General features: G+C 43.8%; 2 protein-coding genes across 2 annotated transcripts in view; one reads left to right on the top strand and one right to left on the bottom strand.

Annotated features, from left to right (window-relative positions):
- The window catches only part of TAF1D (TATA-box binding protein associated factor, RNA polymerase I subunit D), a 365188-nt gene that overhangs the window by 223937 nt on the left and 121649 nt on the right, over positions 1–19602 (top strand). The window lies entirely within an intron of this gene.
- HEPHL1 (hephaestin like 1) overlaps positions 1027–19602 on the bottom strand; it is a gene marked incomplete at its 5' end in the record, with an annotated part of 33862 nt that continues 15286 nt past the window's right edge. The window contains 15 exons of the mRNA XM_084500357.1: positions 1027–2783; positions 2863–2943; positions 3921–4080; positions 4696–4835; positions 5537–5759; positions 6229–6335; positions 8539–8679; positions 9518–9657; positions 10819–11032; positions 13156–13368; positions 14653–14803; positions 15251–15462; positions 18163–18294; positions 18449–18588; positions 19313–19481. Coding sequence (XP_084356483.1) covers positions 2581–2783; positions 2863–2943; positions 3921–4080; positions 4696–4835; positions 5537–5759; positions 6229–6335; positions 8539–8679; positions 9518–9657; positions 10819–11032; positions 13156–13368; positions 14653–14803; positions 15251–15462; positions 18163–18294; positions 18449–18588; positions 19313–19481 — 2426 coding nt within the window. The 3' untranslated portion in view covers positions 1027–2580. The remainder of the gene's footprint in view (positions 2784–2862; positions 2944–3920; positions 4081–4695; positions 4836–5536; positions 5760–6228; positions 6336–8538; positions 8680–9517; positions 9658–10818; positions 11033–13155; positions 13369–14652; positions 14804–15250; positions 15463–18162; positions 18295–18448; positions 18589–19312; positions 19482–19602) is intronic.

Raw genomic sequence — 19602 nt, 5'->3', positions numbered from 1 at the left:
ACTGTGTTTTCCACAAGTGCTATCGACCAGTGCAGTTGTTATCACTCAGCAGCACAAGGTTCTTTTGTAGTTTTTTACACTCAATAACATTTTTTCTTGCTAGGTACACTTACATTTGTCACTAAACTCAGTAAGCCTTTTGTCACATCCCTTACAGAAAGCAGTGAATAGCGGGGGTCCTTCGAGCACCCCATGAGTGACTTCCACCATGAAATGTGGTTCCTTATTCCCATCTTCTAACCAGTTATTTAGCCTCCTTCCTCTTATCCCAGTGATTTCATTTCTTTAAGGAATTTTTACCATGGATTTCTCAAATGTCTTATGGAGGTGTAAGCAGGCTACATTCATGCAGGTGTCCTATGTGCTCTTGGAGGCTTTCAAAAACCTAATTAAAGTACAATTGCTTTTAAAAAAAATAATAAAAAATAAATAAAAATAAAATGATTCATTCTGCCATGGTCTGTTCTGTTCCTTTGGCCACTCTTCTGTCTTCAAGAGCAGTTTCTGCCAGCTTGTGCTATGTCGGTGCCAGGGCTGCTTATTCCTCACCTCCTAGATTCTGGGGAGTTTTTCAAGGCTGGGACTGTGTTTGTCACCTACCAAGCTCTTGGTGCGGGGGCAGTTCCAAAGATTTTGGACTACGTAATCCAGACATTCAATCCTCAAGGGCCTGTGGCCCTGGATGCATAGTTCTGGTGACTTGTTCCTGTTGTCATCTCATCATTTGGTTGCTTTGCTCTGTGCTCCCACTGGTGCTTCAGTCCAGCACGGATTACGTCCTTTGTTGCAGGTGTTTTCCACAGCTCCATGATGTGGGGCATGGCTGGACCTGAGCTGCCTGCTCCAGGCAGGCAGGTAATGCAAAACACCACGCTTCACGCTCCCTATGATGCCTTCTGCTTTCTGCGTCTGCCTGCCTCACCTGGGCAAGCCACGGTGACGTCCCAAGGCCTTGGGGACCTCTGGAGGCCTCATTCTTGTTTCTCAGCTGCCCTCCAGCTGAGAAGTGTGCTGGGTGAAAGAAACTGTGCCAGAAGGATTGTACAAATAACCAGATCTTTATTATCTTTGTCATCACTTTGGCTGGTTACTATGGACAGAATATATTTACGGTTCTGTTTCTAAAAAGTCAGACACGCCAGCTACTCTAAAAGAGAAAGTACCAAATAACTTCCTTTATTAATCATGTATGTTTAAGGGAAAGGCTTTAATTTGTATGTATACAGAGAGGAAACGTTCTGTGCAGTGGTTTTGGACAGAACAGAAAAACCTCAATATCAATGTTTACAAAACAGAAAGATCACAGGATTTAGGGGATCTATTTGTCAGCTCAAAGAGGAGATTTAGTAAATGAATGTGGAAGTGTTTATTGCTATAGTATAGCTCCTATTTGGGCTCAGTCCTGCAGTTCTACCTCATGTGTGTGTTCTTAAATAACTGGGGAAAACAAGCAATCAGGAAATAACCAAGAAGCACCCAAGAAACTTCTACATATCAGCTACCTGGACATGGATCCGGGACACTGCTAGGCTGCAGTAAGAGGGACGGGCAGCCAAGTTCCCTAGATTTGAACATACTTCAAAATATAGAGCTGGGAAAAATATAATAAAAAAGTACAGCAACCTGGATTTACATTCAAAATCCAACTGGGATAAACAGTTTCACAGCTGTGTTAGTTCTGGAGCTCCTCTGCAAGAGCTGTAGCTGACAGGAGCAGCTGGATGGCAAGAGTGAGCGCTGTCTAATTAATTAAACATGAGCTATAAACATTCAAGTATCACTAGACATGGCCTGATTCTGTCCTTCTTCCCTGCAGACCACAGACATCAGCCTCCTGCTGGTTTCATTAAAATTAGGGGGTGAGGTGCTGCTTGGTGCAAAGAAGAGTTAAAGAATCAGGACGACCACACGGAGCAGCAATTACAAAGTCTAATAACTTTCTGGGAGGTTGCTCAGGGCTAGGTTTTTAAAGGGATTAACAAAAACTGTAACAGCTGCTGAGCTCTGTCAGGTGCTAAAGTATATTGGTCAGTACCTAGGTGCCTTTAAAAACCTGTCCCCAGGGTAGTTTCCTCATTTAACAGGGTGGGGAGAAAAAAAGGAAAAAAAAAAAAAAGGGGGGAGGGAGAATTGGTTAAATGTCAGTGAATCACTGAGCCAGACTCTGGTGTAAGCCTGGATTCCCTTCAGGACACTGTGGGGACTTCTAGACTTACACATGTGCCTTCAGGAGCCAGCACACTAAGACAGTTCCCGATGTTTTTTTGGCGTATTTGGTGCAACCCCTGTGCTTCTGCAAAGGGTGCATGGGTGCAATCCTGCCCACTCCTTCCTCCCGTGATGAAATCCCCTTGTAGCCAGAGCGTTGGCCAAGAGGTTTGGGCTCGGGCAAAGCTCAGCTGAGAGACAGCAGGATGGCAATGGTGGTGGGTGGCTCTTGGATCCCTGCCCGGCAGCTCGCGTTCGCTGTTGTGAGTGCTGGCTACGGGATGGGGCTGTCGGCGTGGGTCTTGCTCCAGGTGCAGCAGCAGCATGTCGTGAAATCCGGCACAGCTCCGTGAACGATGCTAAAGTTGGGGCTTACAGGGAGTCTGCTAGAAACGTGCTTTTGTCATGCAGAGGCTGGTACTGGATCCTGCTTCCTTGGCGGGTGGTGAGGCAGAAGAAGGTCAGTGTGGTGAGCAGCAGAACAAGTCCAACAAAAACAAAAGCTGCGAACATCAGGCTGGCTGCTCCAGGATTCAGGATTTTGCCCCAGAGAGTGCCCTCTTGGCTGTTATAATCTGCCAAAAGAGAAGTAGCTCATGAGGAATCTGCACGTGAGCCTGAAAAGTTTAAAACTATATGTTAAAAAAAGCATACCCTTTGCTGTGGTCCTGTTTTCTGCAGTGGTGGTACCATAAGCTACAGTTGTGACTGCTCCTTCTGAAGGGGCTTCCCGTTCTGTGCAGACAGGGAAAAAAATTAGTTAAGCCAAAATCCTTAAAAGGAAAAAAAAAAAAAAAAAAAAAAAAACCACACTGGAAAATTAGCACTTTTTTTTTTTTTTTCTTAGTTCCTCCTACCTCAGTAACCTGAACAGAAATCCTGATTGCATCAGCACGGTTATAAATAGATTGCTCCAGGCAGCTCCATGGGCAAAGTCCCCCTCCTCTACAGGGATCTATTACTTCACTTTTGCATTTGCTTGTTCATTTGAACAAGCCAGAAGGAATAATGTGGTAGAAAATAAATATACCTTGCCCAAGGAAGGAGGATTTTGACTACATTTGGTATTACATTTACTCTCCTACCACGCCAGGACTGTGCAGCCCCTGCAGAAATGTGTGGCATGCACAGATTGTGCTGGCCCAGGCAGGAGATGCCAGACCCAGGTGTTTGGTGACATTTTGTGATGTGCAGAGGCTCACAAAACACTTCTGACTTCACTCACAGGTGGTAGAAGGGACCAGCATCTCTCAAAATATTTGCCAATATTACTTAGTCAAGGGAACAGCTCTTTCTTGGGCAGGATGAACCCCATTTTCTGGAGCACCTCGTATCCCAGCTGGTCCCTGCCTGTGCAGGAAGGAGCATGAATATCCCTGAGAGCAGGCAGTGACTGGAGGAAGGAATCAGCCATAGCAGCTACAGACCAAAAAAGAGCTTTCTGCACCACTTGTGAATGTCCACAGGCCACCACTGTCTTAGGTGATGCTCTTGTGAAGCACCACCTGTTTCCAAGTTGCAGAGCAGAGCCAATGCTCCTGTCCCTGCCGTGCCCTCAGGGCATCCCTATATGATGCTGGCTGCCCAAGGCAGCAGGCAGTGATTCCTAGGTGCTTCCCACCAGCTGGCATTAGCTGTCTTACTTCCCTTCCTTTCATCCAAACTGCTGCAATACGCCCTCAGAGTCCCAGGACGGATTTCTGCTACTTCACCTGATTTATTGATGGTGTAGGTCGTTTCCATGCCAGCATGGATGTGGTCGGCTACGTGGCAATGCAGGAGCCACGTCCCAGGGTTTTCTGCCACCAGCTCAACTGTTTGGAATGTCCCAGGAAACAGGTCATACACGTCTCCTCTGTGGTCCTTATCTGTCTGTGGCAAGGCAAAATCAGCATCGTAAGGGTCTTGCCTTACTGCACTCAAATACCCCACCCCCGGCACTGAAATATTCCAGTCTGACTTTTTGCTCCTTGAGGCAGATTAAATGCTCCTTGTTATATGCTTCTAGTGTGTCCCACAGAGAGAAACTAAGGCCTGTGCACAGCCTCCATTTAATCAATTAATTAACCACAGGAGACTCCTCCTAAGGACTTAGGGTGCTGGTTGAGCACAGGTGTCACTTTGAAAGACAGATTTTTCAGGTAGTCTTACCAGTGTCAAGCTGTCACAACATCAAACTAGTCTGTAAGCGGGCATAACTCTGGTTTCCTCCCTCTATCTTCCCTTATAGCCATGGGAAAATAAGTATTTTAACCTACCTGACCTCTAATAGTGACATTTGTTCAGGTTCTATAACAGAACATGAGTGGTAGAAGCTTTGCAAGGATCCCCTTCATTTCATGTCTCCTTCACATGCAAACCTCCCCCTGATCTCAGCATCAGCCCAGGACTGTATGTCCAAGCTGCAAAAACAGGCTAGAACTTGGACTTCTTTTTTTGAAGAAATTTCCCATCACACTGTAAAAGTTTTACTTTGATTCATTTTACCTTGAAGATGAAGGTCTGTGCGTGGAAGTGCACTGTATGTATATCCACTTCATTGCCCATTCCTATCAAGTACCAGTTCGTTGTATCGCCTTCGTTCATTGTTAGGCCCAGCAGACTGTTATAAATCTTCCCGTTGATTGCTGGAAGAATGACAAAATTGGTCTGATTAATATCTGGCCATGGCATGGGTGACGATAACCTTCAGGCAAGAAGAACAGGTGACTGGGATATGTGGCAAGGCAAGGGCTCTCTGTAGTGACTGCAGAGAGACAGCCACATTTTTGTTTCAGTCTCCAAACAGTTTGTCATCTAAGGGTACAGCAGCAACCACTTAGCTGTCTTGTGAAGCACTGGGTAAGGTTTTCACTTGGTGGGATCAGACTCCTGAACAAACAGGATTTTGGCTGAGGAGCTACATGGGAAAAGAGGGAAGAGTTGTTGCCTCAAACAAGTAGAAATCTGGAGAAGCAGAAGTTTGCTTTGCCAGGGCCATTCCTGTCCCCATTTGTTCTGGCCTGTTTGGCTCCTGGGCTGGTTGCTACTACATCCACGTTTTTCAAATGTCATCCTTGTGCTCCTACAAAGTGAGCCAACAAGGAAGGCAGCTCCCAAACATCAAGGGAAGTCTGGCAAGGCAGCCTTTCCCCATGAGGTTAAGGTTGAATTAGCTTGTCACAAAAATATCTTGGCTGGACCTCATGAAATCTTTTTGTTTCCAGTTGCTGCAGTTTATAAAGATGTCATGTGGGTGGGTAATTGCAGGCCAAGTCAATGTCTTCCTAAAAGGGCTGTGAAAAATAAACCTCTGTCCTCTCGGCTGCTGCCACCTAGTCCTACATACCATGCTTGCTGTTGCCTTCTACAAAGTCCTTAGTGGAATTAAAATCATCAGGGTTCTTATGAAGGTATGTTTCAATGTTTTCTTTCAAATACCAGGATTTGTTTTCATCAAACACCATAAACAGGAGAGTAAATTCGCGATTAATGTCTTTCCTCAAACCATTTTCATCCAAAATTCCTTTTCTGCAAACTACAAGAGGCCCAATGAGACCACTGTATGTGTCCTGAAATGAAATAAATATTTATATTACAGATGTTCTAGTTCATCCAGTTATGAAAAAAGTACAGATAATCTACATATTAAATAAAGATGAAATATTTCATTACTATATTATCATATTATCATACTATTGTTACTACATCTGATTAGATATATCTTTCTTTGGACATACTACTCCCAGAATTTAATGTCCCCGTGTTAATGTACCAAAGTAATGTTTTGTCTTCACCCAAAAATCCCTTCAACTATTCTTTAAGAAGAATCACATTACCATAGTGCATCCCTAGGATTTTAGAAGATCAAATTACCCAAGTATATGCAACTGTTACCAAAGGCAACAAAACATCTAGCTCGGTAAAACCTTCCTCAAGCCCATGGTCCTTGCAGAAATGAGAAGCAGGATGCTTTATATTCTGCAAGATAGCATACTTTATCTGAAACTATCTAATCTTTATTGACCATTTCTTGATTACCTTTACAAAATTTACTGTTGAATAGTAAACCCAAGTGATACAGTTTGGATCTGTTTTGCCAGGACCGGATCGCTCTGGAACGTTCCACCTGTAGGTGTTTATTTCCCCTGGGAAAAAAAAAAAAAAAAAAAGAAAAAAAAAAAAAAAAAGTTTTACCAAGAACAGCTGAGTATTAGAGGCTTTGAGCAGTATGTAACTGAGACCCGCTACCCTCCTCGTCAAAAAATGATCTGCATCAAAGCTATCTGTGGAAGCACGCAGGAATGGCATGCGGATGTGTTTCTGCATTCCAGGAGGTCGGCAAGGTTCCAGTGGTGTAAAGGAAGGCAGATATCACCTGTGAAAGGAGATCTGCAGATGGTGCTGTAACCGGTAGCAAGGGGGAGCAGAGATTCCCTGACCTCTAATTCTAAAAAAGAAACAATTTGATGGGGAAATTATGTGCTTGGGTGAGAAACAGCTCTCTATATTGAACACAAACACACCTACACTCAGATGAACTGTCTGTGCTGTGTTTCCCCATTTTTAAATGAATAATTATTTATTTGCTGGTGCTCCAGCAAAAAAGGCAAGAGGCCAAGAATTGGTCATCACCTTGTCCTTCCAAGTGCTGGACAAATGCTGAACCAGACAGTCTGTCTCTTCCCCAAATTTATTCCAGGGTGACAAAACCTGATAACACCTGGTAATGTGATACAAGTCAGGGGAAAAAAAAGGAAATCCTGGAACTGTTGACTGTGGTCTTGGTACTGCCATAACCCAAAAGCTGCCAATGGCTGTGAGCATTGGAGCAAAGCAGTTTTCAAGCTTAAATGGCTGTGAATTGTCTGAGCTAGCTTTGTATCACTGAGCCACTGCACAGTTTTGGTGGTTCATGCAATAGTGGGTGTTACAGTATGGCAATAACTAAAAAAAAAAAAAAAAAAAAAGACGCTCAAATATCATATTATATAGCATGAGTCTCATGTAAATGATGCAATACCACTTAATCTTACAAGCACCTTCTGCACATTACAGCATGGGTTTATTGACCTCACAGAGATCAAAAAGGCTTTTAAGGCACAAGACTACAGTAGTAGGACAGCAAACACCAACAAGAAACCCATCAGTCTCAGAGGCATTCTTGCCCTGGAGACATACACCAGGAAATAATTTGTCATCCACTTTTATCTAACCTACGTGCCATCTTGCCTTTTTTTGAGGGGCTGATGTGAAAAGAGCCAGGCCATGGTCCTGTGCAACTTCCTGGTTCCTTACTCCTCCCTTTGGGATATTTGGAGGCTGTAGAGAGAGAGATCTCCACTCTACTTAAAACCCAAGGTACTTCAGATGGCATCAATGTTCAATCTTTGAAATGCAAGTGAAGTGTGTCCCATGAAAGGACTGATAAAAAAAGATGAAAACGGATGTTTTCTCCCTTTTTTCTCCTGGTTAAATAGAGGAGTAGAGGGAACAAAAAGAAGGGAGGGGACAAAGCTCTGGCAGCTGAGAACTGTTTGTGGCTTAGGCACCCAGGGGCCTACTCCCTGCACCTCTTTACTGCCCTACACAGTCTCATTAGGAGCTGGCAGCACTTTGGGGAACACAAGGGTAGTAGGACATCAATCTGAGCAATGACAGCTTCGCGATTTAGTAGGACTGGATGGGATCTGGTGAGCTGGGCCCCGGTGAGCAGTCAGCATGGCCTGGTGGAGGCAGCCAGCGAGGCCCTCTAGGTGCTGGGGGAAGCAAAGTACCCAAGCATTTTTCTGGTTTTAAGGGATTTGTTCTCCTTGTTGACTGTTACTTTCAAGCGCCTAATGAGCCTTCTCTAGTTTATGCCAAGCCTGCTCCCGTGTGGGCACAGGAGACATTACAGCAGCGAACCCAGCATTGCACCTCCACCATCGACAAGTTGGGTGTACAGTAAGGAAGAGGAAGAGTTAACATTGCTGACTGCAACTATCTCCAAGTTCCCATTTTTAAAACTTTGTTAGAGCATCGCTCTTGATTTAAACGCTGGTTTAGGCTTCACCTGGCCATGATTTTGGGCCTGCTTCTGCATTTTTGGAGGTTGTCCAGTGATGCTACATTCCTGCTTCTACCCCTGATAGGAACAAAGGCTCGTTCTTTGCCCCAACATGCTCACTTGATCAAGAACCAACATGCACAGCAACACAGAGAATCATATCTGAATAAACGTTGAGAGTATTATGCCTGGGAGAACATATAGGTATGAATAAGCTTGAAAGAGGGAACATCATTCCTGTGTTAAAATACTTTTATATACGGCCTTTGTAGCTCAAAGAAAAAAAATATGAGCAGCCTTACCTGGGAGGGTAATTGGTGTCTCAGGTTGTTCTTCACAACCCACTTCTTCTACACCGTGTGCACTCACTGAATAAGGCCTGCTGGCTTTGTTCTTAAACACGATCAGCACAGAGTCACCAACCTCGGCATGGAGTAATGGCCCTAAATTAAAGCAGAAGACGCCGGTGATTAATGCTGCTCTTCTGAATTTCAACAATCTTCCAATGGCTTTGGCCTTGGAAAGGAGCCATGGGCTCCCTCAAAACCTTCAGGCTGCTCTGACTTTCAGCAAAGCAATCGAAACCAATCTGCTATCTCAGCTGATGAAAAATTACATATATATACATACACCTTTTTTCTTTTTTGCTAATCAGAATAACTGTTCATTCTGGAAATAGGTCTCTGGACAGCTTGTTTCAGCTTGTTTTTCAGGAAAACTTTTGTGAATATTTTATATATCTTTCAGAATTGTGTTTCCTAAAGTGGTAATAGCATTCTCCTCCCCCCCCCCCCCCGAAATATTAAACTATTTTTTTCAGTATTGTACCAGGGAGTGCCGACTATTTTATGATCAGTTCTTGCCTACTTCTCATCCTATAAAAACCAGGAGCTGATGCTTATTTTATGACATATATAAAATTTTGTCTTGTGCAATTTCAGGTACCAATCTAGCCCCTTAATACTGAGTTAATCTACCTACAAAATCTTCCCCTGTACCACATGGTTTGATGTTAAAGTAAATCCTGGAAGTTTGATTTTTGAATCCTCCCTGTTAGTGCTTCTTCAGAAACTCCTTATTCCATGTTAGGGAATAAATTATCTCATCTGAAAACCATCTTTACACGCAGCAGTTATATGGACTGGTTGTAAAACCACTGATCTCCTGGAATAGGTATCAGCGTCACCTCTTTTCTTTATTAACAAAGCTGTAAAATCTTTGTTTTGGAAATCAATCCTCTCATTTATTATGCTCAGCCTGTGAGCCATGAGAACTACTTGCCCAGGATTTCCAGGTGTTCCTCCTCCTCTGTCCGCACTTTGCGCTGTGTAAAGTTGCCATTCGTGTACTCCCTGTAAACCACCTTCTTGTATTTTGTACCAATTAGGTCTTCACCTTGGCTCAGAAAAATGTGCCCGTAACTGCAAAATAAAAAGGCAAAAATTAAAAGTGCCAAACCTTATGTATCTAAAAGCTAGTAAATGTTGTGTTATTCATAGTAGGTGTGACAAGAATATACAGCTTGGTCCAACGTGGTGATTGAGGGGAAGCCCTGCGTGCTGCAAGAGGTTTTATACAGCAAGTAATAGCAGTGATAATCCTCAATAAATGCACACTGTCTTCAAACAAGTACAGCTGGGGATATATTGTACTCATCACAAACATCTGGGGACACAAATCCTTCAGCAGAGCTGACAGACCAGAAATGAGGTTCAAGCTACGTGTGACTTTGGCCAGTGCTTCCTCCACCCCAGTAAAAGACTCTATCTTTCCCTGCAGACCTGAATCCTGTTACCACGATGCCTGCTTTCACTGGCTTGGATATTAGTCTTATCGTGGATATTATGTGCCAGCAGAGGACACTCGCAACCTCTCCTCTGAGCTCGCTGCCTCCTTGCTGCCCTTCTCCAAGCTCCCCCTGGCAGCAGAGTTGCAAGGCTGGCTCACAACACACAAAACACAAGCAACAAGCACCCAGGAGTACAGCTCACTCTAGTGAAATACTGCATGTACAGCAGCAGCCTTTTGACAGTGATGTTTTCTGACAGTTAATGTTTTCTTTAGGCACGCCTCTATATCTTCAGGTATATTTTCTGTTGACTCCACCATACTCATGCTTTTTTACAGGGTACAGCTTCCCAGCCACGATTTCCAGGTTGTTGTTTTTTGTTTGTTTGTTTGTATTCAAAATATGCTCCTTTTCCTTTATTTATGTATTTATCTACTTATTTATTTATTTCACCAAACAATAGTCTCAATGACCACTAGATCAAATCTGTACACTTTCTATTCCTTAGCACAGAGCAGTGTACATGTAGATGTGGCTCACTCAAGGCTGTTACCACAGATGGATTTAGGGACTTGGAAGCCTTCTGTGGTTCAACAGCATGATGAGACAGAGACAAAAACATTTGCATATGCTGTCTAGTCTGCTCTGAGAGGTTATCATTTTATAAATATGTTTACCTCTCTAAGAGTGCCTCCTAAGAAGTACTAGGCTGGCTTCATGAAAGGAGACATCTATGCTCCTCCTCCACCATAAGTGGGCCCCACACCCAGCAGCCTTTTTTTGCTTCGCGTACCTTTCCTCATTGCTGCTGATGTTGTAAATCTTTGGTTCTGAGCTCTTATTTGAGGCATAGTCCCACTCCACCTCCTCTGCTGCGATGTAGAAGATCCTCATGGTGTTGTGCTGCTGCTGGGCTCGGGTGGCATTGCGGCAGCTGCTGACCTCGTAGAGGTGTTTCATCCCCCCGACAAAATGATCAAAAGTCCTGCAAACCACCTTGAATGTGCCTAGAAATGAAAGCTCTTGAGATGTAAGTAATTCTGGAAAATAAACAATCAGGCTGGAAAATTAGGTCCTGCGCCTTGTACATCATTGCTTTGTCTTCCAAAAAAACCACCCTAGTCTGTGGTGCTGTATGGAAATCCAGTCAAGGGGGTGTTCATATCATCCAGAGCCCATTGGCTTTGAAAAAACTAAGAGGACTGAAAGGGAAACCAGTTGGCAAGACGGATACACACCAGTCATCTCCTTTAGGTGCCATGTGCTCCATGGCAGCAAGACATCAGAGGATGGATGTCCAGGCACAGCCATGCCCGTGGAGAATACCAGGAGAAGCAGGGGTAGCATGGCCACAACATGGGCTGAGAGCAAGGGACAAACCTAGTCAGAGGCTGCTGAAAGCCACTTAGTGCTAAGGGACACTTTCCCAAAAGGCTTGAGATGGCTTTGATTGGTGTATGGTTTCTGATGGTATTGGTGTGTGCTCTGTGCTCAGGGCACTGACCCAGTGCCTCTTCAGAGCACCTCTGTGCTTTTGCCAGTGGAAAGCTTCAAATGAAGCGGTAAGATTGGAGGCCAAACCACCACAGGGTGAGTTTTCTGTGGCTCTGATGGTCTAAGGCTGCAGTAACAGGAGAGACATCTTTTGGCAGGCCCCTGTGCAGATTTTAACATTTGTTCTCCCCCTCCCATTTGCTGCAGCCGAAGTTGACCACAGCATGGTCCTGTGTAACTCCACCTGCTAGCACTCTTGTGAAGGAGGAAAGCATTTACACAGCTGTTTAGTGCATGCAAAAGTTGAGAAGTCCACTGAGTTATTTCTGTCCAACTTAATGAGTCAATGATGGAACAAAACTGGAAGCATAACTTTGTCCTGGATAGATCTCAGTCCATTCCTTGTGTTTCTAGGGCAAAGATGATGAAAGGTAAAATAACTTGCAGTTAAAAAATAAAATAAAAATAAAATACAGCTGTTGGTGATTGTAAAGATCTGATAATTCATTCATTTTCCCTTGTGGTCGGTAGAGAGTTAGCTGGCAAAAAACAATGAACTCCTAGACTATATTGTTCAGTGTAATTCCTGCCTTGCAGTTTCATGACAGACAGGGGAAGTGTATGGGACAGACATAAGAAAAGAATCTGCTGCCTCGTAGACACAGCAGTGCTGGAGGTCTAACCATGGCATGGTGTGTGCACACAAGGCCAACAGATATTTCTATTGAGTGCTCCAGCCAAGGATGGCTTTTGGCAGAGCCTTGCACAACTCTCATGATTCCTTTGATTTAAAAACTTGCATCAGAGGGAAGAAAAGTAACATTGCACTCTGGCTTAGAGCTTCTCTGAAGTATCTCCAATGAATAAATCTCCCCTACAGCTTTGAAGAACGAATCACTGGATTAGACATGAAAATAAAAAGTATCCTTTATGTGTATACTTCTGAAGAACCTCTTAAAGACCAGGTATTACTGAAGTTCTAAAACACCTTACATGCTGCTGACTATCTGCAAAGCAGTGAATTTTGTCTTTGATAAAAAAGCATTTTTGAGAGTTATGGAAATTCTGTGAGCATCCCATTAGCTGTCTGCCTGCCTGCTGCGCTGCCTATCCCAAGGTCATCCAAGCCTCTGCTCTTTGGTGCACATGTATTTGGTTTACAGCACCTTGCCAGAGAAGTAGCGCGGCCTGAATCCTCAGCTATGTCAGGTTCCCACAGTCCAGACAGAATCAGAGAATGGCTGAGGCTGGAAGGGACCTCTGGCTTCATCTGGTCCAACTCCTGCTCAAGAAGGGACACCCAGAGCAAGCCACCCAGCACCATGTCCAGGAGATTTTAAAGATCTTCAAGGAGAGGAGACCCCACAGCCCCTCTGGGCAACCTGTGCCAGCTCTCCATCACTTAGACAGCACAGAAGTGCTTCCTGATGGTCAGAGGGAACCTTTTGTATTCTTGTTCGTGCGCATAGCCTCTTGTCCTGGCACTGACAAGAGCCTGGCTCCATCCCCTGTGCATGTCCCTACACTTTCAAGCTCCCTCACGCTCCCCGAGTAGGGCAGAGCATCTCACTGGCTGTTATTTAGGCTGCCTGATTTCTGCAAGTGCCACAACACCAAGATAAGCTCAGGAACGTACCCACGCGGTCTGGCTGCATCAGTGCTGTTCCCGATAAGTGAGGAAACAAGGCCAGGCCGTCCCTCGTCGTCCCTCTCAGGTCAATGGTGTTTCCTTGAAACTGAACCCCGTGCATGTCGTAGTGACTGCCCAGCCCGATGAGGTGCCAGGAGACCTTGTCGTCCTTGCACATGGCCAGGCCTGGCAGGTTACCAAACAAGTAGCCATTGACAGCTGGAGGAGAAGAAAAGAGCCTGGTCGGTGGCCTGTGGGTTGTACCTCAGCACAGAGCCTCCTGCCACCTCTGCAGCAAGGGGCTCACAACCAAGGAAGTCATAACATTAATTAAAGAGGCATTTTGTGAAGCAAAGTTAGCACTGGATAACACCACATTAATGCTTAAATGCTGTTCTTACAAACTTAGCTTCTACATTTCTTTTTAGCCTATAAAATACCATAACAGCCCTCAACATAGATGTAGAACTGCTTCTCCAAGCTTTCCAGGGTGCTTCACAGATGCCAGTTAAATATATAAATTAGGAGACTCTTTTCAACTTGGAGAAAGATCATTAAGACCATGGAGTGGGCCATAAAGAGTCCAAGTAGTAATTTCAATTCTGATGTAGCCTTCTGACACGATTTTTACTTTAATTTCTACTTTTACTTCAAAAATATCTCTCTTCATTCCAGAAGGGTTTTCTGGGGCTAAACTCCCTAACTTTGGGGATTTTTCTGTGATCACTGCATCAAAGATATTAAGACAGAATAAAACTTCAGTATTAAATATCACCTCATAACAGAAAAATAAAATAGGACTCAGAAAATCTGGAGGCGAGTTTATAAGAAATGTATTAAAAGAGGAATAATCACTGCAAGGTGCCTGATGTTTGGAGACATTGTGCCTACAATGTCTTCACACACTTTTTGCTTGGTAGTTATCTGTTCACTATTAGCATATATTCTCAGTGCTCTCAGGAAAATCAAAGCATGATGAGATTATGTGATTTGATCAAGTCTGACACATCAGGAATATATTTGAGGATGTCTGTGCCAAAGTCATATATTTACGTATAGAAGTGAAGTTTTAAACTATTACTGGCCTCTCCCCTAGTCTTTATCCCTCTGCCAGAGGTCACTGCCCAAGCAGAGCAGAGGATGAACCTTCATTATCAGAGTCAGTGCCAAAGCTGGCAGCTAATTTTAAATCACCAGTGAACATCATTTTTTTCTGCAGTTGCTGTTTGACTCTGGCACTATGCCTTTTTATATATCTAGGTGTTGTATCTAAAACCTAGACTCTGTTCCTTTTCTCCAGGTGTAGTTGGTAGGTGGATGCAGTCATTGTTAATGTGACAAAGGATTCAACACACATTCAGAGGACATGAGGAGCTGGCCATACACTGACTGACAGCTTCCACCTCACCCTCTAGGGCATTGCAGTCAGCTGTGAATGATGATAAAATCTGCCAATGATGAGTGAAGGAAAGATATCATTAACAGATATCAGATATTTCGTACCGTGCATTTTGTTGGATTCCTTGAAATCCTCGTCATTTTCATCTACCTTTGAAGGGTCTCCAGTAAATGCTTCAATATTCTTGTTCAGATACCAGCTGTCATTCTCATCAAAGATTGAAAACAGAAGGTAGAATTCTCTATCTATTCCTTTCTGTAGCCAAGGAAGAAGCCAAGACATTAAAATCAGTCTGTGTAGAAGTACCCAAGTGAAAAAAAATATATATTTTTGTAACAAAAAATTATTTCCCCAGAAAACTACAGCTGCTTTCTTACTATGTCCTTATATAGGATTTGGGCTGACCCTTTTGCATCAGCCAGAAGAATAAAGAAAATAGCACTTACTTAGCATGGAAAGATGCATTCATTGCTAACGAGTACATGGAAAAGATGGAAAACCTTTCAGGATTCACTCAGAACAAGCCTGAATACTGGCAAATGCCAATTTCACCTTCCTAAACACCCCCCACAGGTCAGCTTTTAATCTGAGGAATGACATTTGTTTAACCTCTTCAATCTGAGCTGGGAAAATTGGCCCATAAGGCCACCTCCCCCCAGCCCACTACCCTGCTCTTTGGGGTCCATCTGACCAGCTGAGCACCTGCGTCCCGTCCTCATTCAGCACGTTCTTCCGACAGACCAGCAAAGGCCCCACCAGGCCAGAATTGGTGTCCTTGACGGCATCAGTGGCTGAGTAGTAGAGATATGTGAGGCACGGTGGGTCGTTCTCACTTGGACCTCCATTTTCAGGCACTCTCCATTTGTACGTGAAGGTTTCACCTGCCTTAACATGGGCTCCTGGCTTCATATATCCTGCAGAGAGAAAATTGAGAAGCACCCAGGTCACGAGAAAGGTTATGCCCTCCAGAATACAAGCGTTGACTGGGGGGTCAGACGTAGCCACTGCTTTCTGCAGGTGGGCTCTCCCTTGCAACCACAGCTCAAGCACCATTCTGTGGGCTGGTGACTTCTGCCATGGGGACATCTCGCCAGAGCCCAGTGCCCTGGGGACACACTGAGCCGTTCCTCACAGAACAAGTTCAGCTACACCACACAGACACCGGCCCGATGCTATCTGGAGGATCTGGAATCTGTCAGACCAGACGTGCAGAGCTCATCCTTGCTCTTAAATGGCTTCCTCTAATGTCTGTAGCTTTCCTGCCTTATCGTGAGATTCATCTGAGGTACGAACGCAGACTCTGGCTTTTCATTAAGCACCACGAAGCAATTACCTCAGCGAGTGGGGCTGCAGTTGTGACTGTTTAGAAATTCAGCACAAATCTGATCCTGGTAATTGCTTCTTTTTGATTTTGCAGCAAGGAACCTCTGTCAGAGTCTCCAAAGGGTGGCTGCTACCACTTTCTTTAGAAGCTAATTTGGGGTGATTGTCTGCTGCCCGGCATGGGGTGCCTGTAGTATCACTCATGAAATTTAGCCACTGTAAAAGGGTGTCGGTATTCACAGAGAGAGGACTCATAAAAGGGACTGGAAATGAACGTTTGGAAAAGGGGTCAGCCCTGCACCCTCAGAAGAAAAAAAATACTAAATAACCCTTTTACTCTTTGCTGTGAGGAAGATCAAACTAGAAATTTTATTTAAAGCTAAGGCACCTATTGGCTGGGTTTTCTCAGCACAATCAGATGTTTCTGTCAGCAGCAGCCTGCACTGATTTGATTCTCTGTGTGCTGCCAAAAGCCTGGAGTGCCTCATGAAGAATCCTGTTACGAACTTAGACATGAATGAAAATATCAATATTTAAACACATACAATCTGCCACAAACTGCGATACAAGCAGGGTACTTCTGCAATGGTATCTGATGCTATTAAATTAATCCTGCAATGGTGCTCGATATGGAGAAGAATATTGATTTGGAGAGAAAAAATAATTATGAGATTGGACAAGTGTTATATGCAATATGGAAGAATATTACTGAGAGCACAACTGAAAAAAAAAAAATTTTGATAAGCCTTATGCATGTTTATGTACAGTATTTTCATGTGAATAATCTACACTCAGACAAAGCACAGGCTTAGAAAAATCATTGTCCCTCACTATAAACTTGCAGCCCCTGTAGGGGCCATACCTACATACTCTTGTAGATGGGTATGATGGAAATCCAAGACACCAGGCTTATGGAGAGAGAAGAGCAAAAAGATTGTCAGGAAGAGATAAATCTGGAGTCAGTTTCCTCTCCAGGGACCCAGAAGTGTGCAGCTCATGCTGCTGCTGAATTGTAGGGTTTGGGTTGATTTTGCTCCACATTGAAGGGTGCAATGAGGATGGATGCTATTACCATGGAGGTTTAAAAGAAAGCACAACAGGACTGAATGTGAGCAGAGAGAAGGATCTGCTTTTCCATCAGAAAAATTATATCTGACGTTAGGATGTGTACAGGTGAATTCAAGGCCAAAGTGAACCCTGATGTTTCAAGATACAGCTTGGCCTGCTAAAAAATTTGTTGCATTGCAAGGTCAGCAACTAGAGACAACAGAATTTGATTCAAGCCTTTTGTGTCAATGTTATTGTATGGTTTTATGAGTTTTGCATGCTGACCTAATTCTCTTAGCACAGTTCTCAAAAGAGGGATTATGTCCTGGGTGTTCCTTTCTGATACGTTGCAATGGAAACAAAACAATTACGACAACAAGAAGGATAACTTTCTCTTTGGTGCTGCAGCTCATCTAACATAAGCACTCTAAAGCTAGGACACGTGCTCTAACCCTAATCTAGGTTCCTTTGGTAGTCAAGGGAAACAGAGACACCTCCAGGGGTGACCTACTGTCTCCTAAAACAGGTGTTCAAAGTAAACGAGACTTCTCGCCCTCTGAAGAGGCTGATTTTTGCCTCTGACTGAAGAAGTTGCCTACCAATTAGACATGACACCTTACATTTAATGGTTAAACTTAGATGATAAAGATCCCATCTTTGCACAAAATGGGAGGAAGCCTTTGGTAAATGCTCTGTCATTTACACAGTTATGAGGGTTAATAAGAATTGTTGCTGCTTCACATTCTGGGTCAATCTGATAAAAGATGCCTGGATGCTGACTATACTGGCCATGAAGGAAGGGGAATACCAGGCCTCCGTTAGAGGATCTGGTGTGAAGCAGCCCAGACCACGTAGATAGCTCTATGCAAAAACTCAGCAGGGTTATCATGCCAGATCCTAAGCAACATTTTTTGGAGCATGTTCAGAGTAGGTCCACTGATGGGATATTAGATTAGAACTATTGTAAATTGGATTGGGCTGTTGACTTGTACTCAAAATTAACAGATGGACCTCAGCTGGTTTCAGTGACCCTGTCTGGCACATGTCCAAGGGGAAGAACCTGTACAGAGGCAGACTGGGGGGGTCCCTCAGGTTGTGACATGTAGGGTAGACACAAACTAAACCAAATCACCACTTCCATTCCTTAATACCCACAAAAATGGCAAAGCTACAGAGCAACAGGAGAAGATCTGCAGACTCAAGTATTCTGGATGTGACAATACAGCAGTTCAGTCAAAACTTACCATCTAAGTAGGGAGCTCCTTCCGACAGTTTGCTGAAGCTTACACCATGGGCCATAATGCTGTAGCTCCTTTTGGCTTTATTGGCAAATGTAACTAGCACTGTATCTCCCACTTCAGCTTTTATTACAGGACCTTAAAGAAAGAGAGTTAGGGAAGGCGTTAGAACCACCAACAAAAGTAATTTTATCTAAACTAGACAGCACTGACTAGCAGCTGAATGCCCCAAATTTCCCACTGGATTCAAGGGGACTTTTGCTTCCAAAGGATGGGAGAACATTCACCATACCAAGTATTCCTAGGTGCTTCATGTTCTTTGGCTGAATCTTCCTTTTACTGAATGTTGCATCAGTATACTCCACATAGCGAACCTTCCAGTATTGCCCTCCTATTCTGTCAGTCCCTTGTGTGAAATAAATTGCAGATTCACTGTGGATTTAACAAATCAGACTGGTTAAATTACTAGAGGTTCGGGCAGAAACCTTTCTTTAGGATAAAGTTATTACCCCAGACATGGGAGAAATGACCTTCCAAGTTACTAGTTTGCATACACTTTTCCAGCAGGCTAGATTAAACATTACTGAGCTGAATTACAGTTACAAATTAGTTAACAAACGGGTATTCATTGTGTATTAGACTTCCATGTGTTTAATTTCAACTTACTTAGGACAAGTGCTCTGTCAGCTTACCTCTAACTACCTTAGGGCAAGACCAGTGCTATTACCTGTGCACAATTCATCTTTAATCTTCTTTACTTTTCCTGGGAGATAGTCTAACACAATTCATCTCCATCAGTTATAACAAGGGGGGGAAATCTACCATCATAGCACCTCTGAGATACACCAATTTCAAGTGTGAAAGCTGCCAAAGGAATCTTGATGTAAGGGTTTCCATTCTGTTGAACTTTTCATGCCTCATCAGGGCTCACTTTCTCCATGGACTTAATGATGGAGAGAGATAAGTGCTTCCAGAAGGCAACTCCTAAGCATCACAGTTACAAATCTAATTTCTCAACACGGTTGTTTAAATCCTCCCTGCCTCATTTATTAATTAAAATTAATAACAGTGCAGGACCTAGCCCTGGTGAATCACTGTGGAAGTCTCACCCAGACTCTCGAAATTAAGCACAACAGGAGAGGATGAGAAAGCTTACCTGCCAGTGGCATTTAAGCCCTGCCCAGTGAATTTATCATAACCGTCAGGTCCATAATTCCAGAGCACTTCTTCAGCAGCAATATAATATCTTCTCTTATGACTGACTGGTGAAGGCTGAGACAGTTTTTCTTGGCAGATCTGTACGTCATACAGTGCCTCCATGCCACCTGGGAGGAGAAAGAGTCTGGAGACAGTCCTTGGCCAGTTGCAGAGTCAGCAAATTTGTGGGTATAAGTGAACATTCAGAACCCTCTAGGCAGAAGCTATGTGGATTGGAAAAAGTGGCTA

The sequence above is a fragment of the Aythya ferina genome, assembly GCF_964211825.1.
Source record: "Aythya ferina genome assembly, chromosome: 1".
Classification (NCBI taxonomy): domain Eukaryota; kingdom Metazoa; phylum Chordata; class Aves; order Anseriformes; family Anatidae; genus Aythya; species Aythya ferina.
Note: the sequence above shows the minus strand (reverse complement) of the source record. Positions and strands in the feature narration are given on the sequence as shown.